The 6,781-nt window shown below is 45.5% G+C and overlaps 1 protein-coding gene across 1 annotated transcript in view; it reads right to left on the bottom strand.

Moving 5' to 3' along the window:
- Nucleotides 1-1,127: 1,127 nt before the first annotated feature.
- Nucleotides 1,128-6,781, bottom strand: part of LOC119461763 (kinesin-like protein KIFC1) — a 75,156-nt gene continuing 69,502 nt past the window's right edge. Inside the window, exon 15 of the mRNA XM_037723141.2 lies at nt 1,128-2,839. Within this exon, the coding sequence (XP_037579069.1) occupies nt 2,798-2,839 (42 nt within the window). The 3' untranslated portion in view covers nt 1,128-2,797. The remainder of the gene's footprint in view (nt 2,840-6,781) is intronic.

Below are 6,781 nucleotides of genomic sequence, written 5' to 3'. Positions count from 1 at the left end.
GAAGGGAAACATGGTTTCATCATGGTCATGGAGCCGATGCATCGTAGAGTTTTGGTCACTTACATGTAGCTTATGAAGAATGAACAGCGTTCTGGAAAGTCATTTTTGAAGCAACTTTCCCAACTTTAAAGTCTCTAAGATGTCGCCAATTGTTCAGTCGTGTCACCAAAAAAAGATGGGACTCATTAAATAGAAAACAGTCACTAAACAGATGAGAAAGTTGCCAAATCAAGCCACAAGAATGCTAAAATGGCAACACTTATTACAGACAAGTAAATCGTAAAATGGAAAGCTGATTTTGTATTTTCAAAGATGGTTGGGGTTTGATGGCCCCAGAAAACGCAGGATGATACAAGCAGCGGAAGGAGAAGCTTGTTTTTCACAGCCTGGCAATAGCCTCCTCTTCAATGTCGGTGTGAAAGGCGCGTCCCGCAAACGGCTCGCACCGAGAGAAACCGTACTGCTTAGTGCTGCTGGCCAAGTTTCGTCTGCTCCAGCATATAGTGCCGAGTTCCGAAAAACAATCCTCGCGGCCTAAGCAGGGAATACGCAGGAAAAAAAAATCACACTTATGTGGCGGCTATATTGAAAGACAACTTGGCCTCGGCTGTTTTGTTGATTTTCCCAGTGTGCAGCCGACAGTGCTTGCTTTAGAAAGTCAAGGGGGGGGGGGGGCGCAAATGGCCTACTTTGCAACACCTAATGCAGTATGGGCAGCGCCTACTTGTAGGTGTAAATTCTGTGTTCCCAGTTTTTTCGCAGCTTTTTGAATTAATTGAGCACCAGTACCCCAACTTGCTCCCATTGTATCACAACAGCAAACCTCGTTTTTTTAGTTTGTTTTATGTTTTAACTCTTCCAAGGGTGCTTCCAGCAATGGAACAAAGGGTTGAACCAGTGAATTCTGTCTAATGGGCAGTATTTTGAAGGTGACCACATTGGTGTAGCTAAGAGTTCTAATTGCCAGATTAGAGTGTATTTAAGCATAGACAGCTACTTTGTCATAGTTTATGCAGTAATCCGACAATAGTGAAATGAAAAGGATGTGTGGATGCTGTTAAGTCACTATGCTGCTGGTGAGTGTTTGGCAGGTAAAGAATTCACACATAGTCCATTTGGTCAGTTTCTTGACATTTTATTTAAATAGTAAAATCGCAGGAGTTGTCCCGAATGAATTCAGGGACTTTCAGCTTTCAAACAGGAGAACCTACGGCATTGTGAGCACTCCTGCCGCAACATTCATGGAAATGCCAACACTGATGCTTACAAACGACGACTAACCGAGGCAAAAAAAAATGCAGTGCTGTAGCAATCGGAAACCATGCTGCCAGCACCACGTGCAAATTGCCTTTAATACACGGTTTCGATACAGATAGACGCACAGTAATTATTTTACAACTTGAAGCAATGAAAACTTCTGACAAGTGCATCTTCGAAGTCTCCACAATGACTGCTTATGGCACCTTTAAAGAGCACTCCTCAAAACAAGCAAGAAAAAACAAATCAACAAGACATGCAAGCGCACAAGTGAAATCAAAGTGGCAACATGAATTCAATGTGCACCATATCCACATAAGCATGGCAACCATCCATGTACTGCAAAATGAGTTAGTCTTCCTGGGTATGGATGAATCATGTGTCGTGCTGTAGTGACAAATGTTCTGATGGTTGCTTTTTTTTTCAGATTTGTTGTGGCAATCGTGTATACAACCGTGTTGTTTAGCTCAACGAAATTTTGTTGGAAGTTGGCGCTGATGCATGCTTGTCTGCCTTTTCGCACTTCAGTGCTATGCACGGTCACTGGCATGAAGCTGTACTCACGCCATCTTCTGCACAATTTTCATCCGGTCCACGTTAAAATTATTGCAAAGATAAAACAAAGGTAAAAAATTCTGCACAGGGGGACAGCCCCAGTGCCATTGGAGGGCAGATCTAAACTTCTAAAAATGACATAAGATGTGCGCGCCACACATTTGCGAGAAAGGGCCACCATGGCCCGACAACCACGATGGAACACAACTGTTGGCTGTCTTGCCCATAGAAAACGTCAGTAAGGTGTGCCACTTTGCGACCTACTTTGAGGGTGTTGTGCAATGTCACAGCAAAAGGATTTACTTTATCGTCAGCACATGGAGAGCATGCTAAAACACATTCTTCGAGGAACTTTGCATTGTACTTGACAAGTCACTGTTCATGCCCTCAAAATACAGAAGCCTCGACATCTTGCCGCAAGTGGGACAGCAGCAATTTGAATGCTTGCATGCCTAAAAAAAGAACAAGTGCAAGAAAAGGAAGCAAAGACAAACAGCGCATAATATTTCAGTAATGGCAAGGCATGAACGGCAAGCCTAAGCATTACCCACTACAGCAATGTCTCTGCGTGTCAAGCCGCCAGCTTTCCCGTGGGCTTGAGTCGCAAGCGAACGTGAAATTGCGCGCTACCGAGCTGCTCAGCAATGTCACATGCTAGGTGGCAATGCATTTCTTTTCATGCTGAACTCATAAATCCCGTATAAAAAACTACTAAATGCAAAGTGCACACACCCCATTTCTAGTGCCAGACTCCCGCACCACTGCGGTGCCCATTACGATTAAAAAAAAAATGTGCAAATTACTGCGCTTTCACAATAGGCATATGGAGTCATTAGAATTTATGATGCAGAGCATCGAGTTACGAAATTTAAAAGGGTCGTTAAAATTCATGACGCAGAGCATCAAGTTACAAAATTTAAAAGCAAGTTATGAAAGTCCCGGCAGGAGCAACTTGCTCTTGTTCATCTTGACCACTTTTTTTTTATTACAAGTTTTTTCTTGCGGTCCCAATGTGGCACTGGTTTACCTGTAAGCAGAGAAAAAAAAACATTTATCTGAACATGTGTATGTGCACTTTTGTCATGCACAATGTATTTCTTTTGAGCGATCACAATTTCTACAGATGCGAATCCCAAACTCCTACGAAATACAGTGCTATCACAAATAGTTGTAGAAAACAAAGGAAGCAAACAACACAAGGTGCTTAGCATTTGAAAATTTCCAGACTTTCCAGGTTTTCCACAACTTGTGCAGTAAAAATTCCATGACTAAAAAAAAAGAAACCTTCAAGAGACAGCAACTGTTTCTTATAAAAAATTTTTCATGGCCAAAAAATTGCCCACTCCAAAACAAACAAAACCACGGCGAAAAATTTAGCTTACACTTGCAACTTGCAGCAAGGTAAATCAAGGTAAAATAGACTTCCATTCATTCAACTACGGTTAACTATTTTTGTTAATTGAATTCCAACCAACGGTCTAGGCTAGCGGCCCATACATTTCCGTGGGCCGAAACTCATTTTGATCCTGAAATTGACCTTTGCCAGATAATTCTCACTTGGCTGGTGAGCACGCACAGTGCTTAAGTACTTAAGGTACAGTGAATGTGTCAATCCCACGTCATCTCTCATCAAAAACACCTACTTTCAGCCCGTGGACTTGTGCCGGGCACCAAAACCACAAAAAGCTTTTGGTTTCTAATTTTTAAAACTTCTGTGGGCAAATGTGCTTAAATTTATGTGGCTAGCTAGGTTGCAACTCTATACAAGCTGATGGTGTCCAACAGGACCAAGACTGGGATACGGTGAAACTAGACCAATCTGCTTTTATTCTGAATTCACCATTAGCCCCCTGAATGGTCAAATCTACGATCAGCTTTTTGTGAGTGAGAAAAGAATTTACCATTAATAAGGACTAATTGTGGATTTGGAATAAAAACAGATTGGACTAGCTTTACGTTATATTGGCCAAATTGAAACCTTGCAGGGCATCCAAAACTTTGATTACCGTTATGGTCAAGCTCTCTGGGGCGCTTAATCATGTTGAGATAAAATCGGAATATATTAGTACAAGTGTAAAGAAAAAACATCAATGAAGGAAAATATCAATTTAAATTGCGAGAGGTTCTTTGAAAAGATTCTTACATAAACCCAAGACTCATGCACGCCATGTATCCAGGCATGTACACTACAAACAGATGCACATCCTGTAGCGAGGTTGCCACACTTAATCACATGTTATGGGAATATGAGGACATTCAGGACATAACAAACAATTCGGGCAGTGCCGACACCTCTGTCTCTTCCACCGCCAGCCTCCGCTCGCGTTGGAAGACCGCACTGCTCAGCTCGAACCTGACAGTACAGCTCTGAGCCGTCCAGCGAGCCGAGGAAGCCGCTTCGAAACAAGCTCTCGGAACCGCATCCGCGGTGGGTGCCCAGACCCACTAAAAATACGCCGGACTCAAATCTTATCGATTTGATAATAAAGTTTACGTTCTTCTTCTTCTTCTTTGAAAAGGTCAGCAACCAGTGATCATAGTTAAGAATCCACTTTGCAAACTGGTAATTTAAAGCCAAATGCGTCAGCCAAGAAGTTGAACCTTCGAATTTATATTTAAAATGTTGTGGGTAATTACCATGCTTGGTGAAATGCATTCCCAAAATATTTCTGGCAGACAATAAAAGGTTTATCTACAGTATAGAACACTTATAACCTAACCGCTTATAGTGCAGGACCGGATATAGTGGGGTCTTTTCAGACTCCCGTTAATTTTCCCAAAGCACTCCATGTATACACGTATAGCTTATAGTGCAGTTGCGGGAAACGAAATACCGGTTACAGTGCGGCTGCCTGGGAGTACAGAAGTCAGCGGAGATGGCGAATGCTCCCCTCAAACGGGCGCACCAAGGAGTGTTCGAGGAAGAAAAAGAGACGAAGTGGAGGAGAAGGGCACGTGGTGCGAACGAAGAGCCAGTGGGGCTGAAACCAGAATCTTGAGTGCGAGTCGTGAAATATCACGGCGCGCATAGCGAGCGAGAGCCATGAAACTGCCAACGCCGGACAACGCTCGCTTCACGGTAAGGGCAGTAAACGAAACTTCAGGAAGCGGGCGGCGCCGGCACGGCACGGCGAAGGGCGTACGCGGAGACCGTAGAATGTGAGGGAGGAGGGCGGCAGAGAAGCGGATTTCGCCTCGGAAACTCTGCCGCTTCGGTGGCTCCTCTCGCCCTCCCTCGTAGCTTCCTCACTTTCGACTGTCACCGTGCGCGCCCGCCGCCGCTCTAGCCGGCCCGGCGCCAGCTCCCCGAAGTTTCTTTTTCTGTCGTTATCGGGAAGCGGGCATTTGCCGGCGTGGGCAGTTTCGTTGGCTGGCCTGGGACAGCGCCGCTGCTTCCCTCTGCGCCGTAGCCGCAGCGTGCAAGGTACAACACGTGAATAGAAAGTAGAGGAAGCATAAAGGAGAAAGAAGGGTTCACTGCCATTTTCTATGCGTGGCTACGGTAGCGTGGCTGAGACTGCGTTGCGCCAAAACATGCGTGTACGTGCAAGCATGTTCCGGCGCAACGCAGAATCGGCGACCTTGCCATTTGAGAGAGGGTGAAATTTCCGCCGCGTTTTTTCTTTTTTTTTTGTTCGCGCGCGTCATTGAGGGGTCTCTCCTAAGCTTTTACTCTATGGCGGTGCCGGAGCAATGCTGGTGGGAGGTGCCGCCGCGTGATTTGGTTCGAATTAACGAGATTCGACTGTAAATTGAATGCAAACGTTTTAGCCGCATTTCTCGACTGTCGCATACGCATGGCGGCTCGGTGCACGTTTTGCATATGTGCGGACCTTGACAATTGTTGCTTTGGCTATAGTGTGGTACCACTTATAGTGCAAATATTCGCGACTCTGGCGAATGACGTTATAAGCGGTCTACACTGTACCTGAGTGCCATTAAAATTTCACAATGCAAGGCAAAACATGTGCAATTGTTTTTTAATTACACCTAACTTGAAGAGTACAGAAACATTTTGTAGATAATATATAAAAAGTTACACTAAGATGCTAGATTAATATCATCACTAGTACATCACTAGTACCATATTTTCCGGTCTATAACTCGCACCTTTGTATAAATCGCACCCCCCTCAAAATGGCAGTTTTCCCGGAAAAAGAAACGTATAATAAGTCGCACCAGTATAAGATGCACCTGTTCATTTGTTAAGCGATTAAGAAATCTCACATTGTTTCGCCCTAAGGGCAAAGCAATGAATGCGATAGCAACACAGCAATGTCATACGAAGTAAGGTGAGCAGCTTTGGTAGCAATATGAATTGTAGTAAACATGAGCTTATTAAGTAAGCAGGTGTGCTGCGGCGTAAGTAGACTGACATGAAGAGAGACTCGATGACCACGACAAGGCGCGTGTGAAACGGTGGTGTTGATGAGAAGCGCTTCCAGTGGGCAGCGCGTGCGAAGGGACATACCTGTAGCGCTGCACTGCCGATCCGGGCAGCATTACATGTGTAGCGTGCGTTAGAAAATGTGGCCCGACTAATACTAACTGAATTAACAAGCGTGGTGTCAGCGCGCAAAGCAAACATGAATAGATCACACTGAGTGACTGCAGATGACTGTCAAAACGCTGGCAGCAAGCGCATCCGCCGCAGCGGCCGAAGGTACTACGTGCAGTCTATCGCCTCAACGGAAACTGAGTGGCGAATGCACAGCGCATACAAAGGTCAGAGCCGTGTGGAGATAAGAGACAGTGCGGGCGAGCGACACAGCTGGGCAAATTACGAACGCGGTTGTTGGCAGAGCTGTGCCCCCCCCCCCCTCCGCTCCCTCCCGCGCTGCCTTCCCTCTTGTTTTCACGTGGGAGATTGAGTGGCAAGTTCGCCTTGCGCCCGGTTGCAATCGCCCCCCCTCTCTCCCTCCCATACCGCCACGGCGACGGTCGCGTTTGCTTTCCACCGTGCGTTCGC

This window comes from Dermacentor silvarum, chromosome 8, assembly GCF_013339745.2.
Source record: "Dermacentor silvarum isolate Dsil-2018 chromosome 8, BIME_Dsil_1.4, whole genome shotgun sequence".
In the NCBI taxonomy this organism is placed as follows: domain Eukaryota; kingdom Metazoa; phylum Arthropoda; class Arachnida; order Ixodida; family Ixodidae; genus Dermacentor; species Dermacentor silvarum.
The sequence above is the reverse complement of the archived record's forward strand: the minus strand, read 5'-3'. Positions and strand labels throughout refer to the sequence as shown.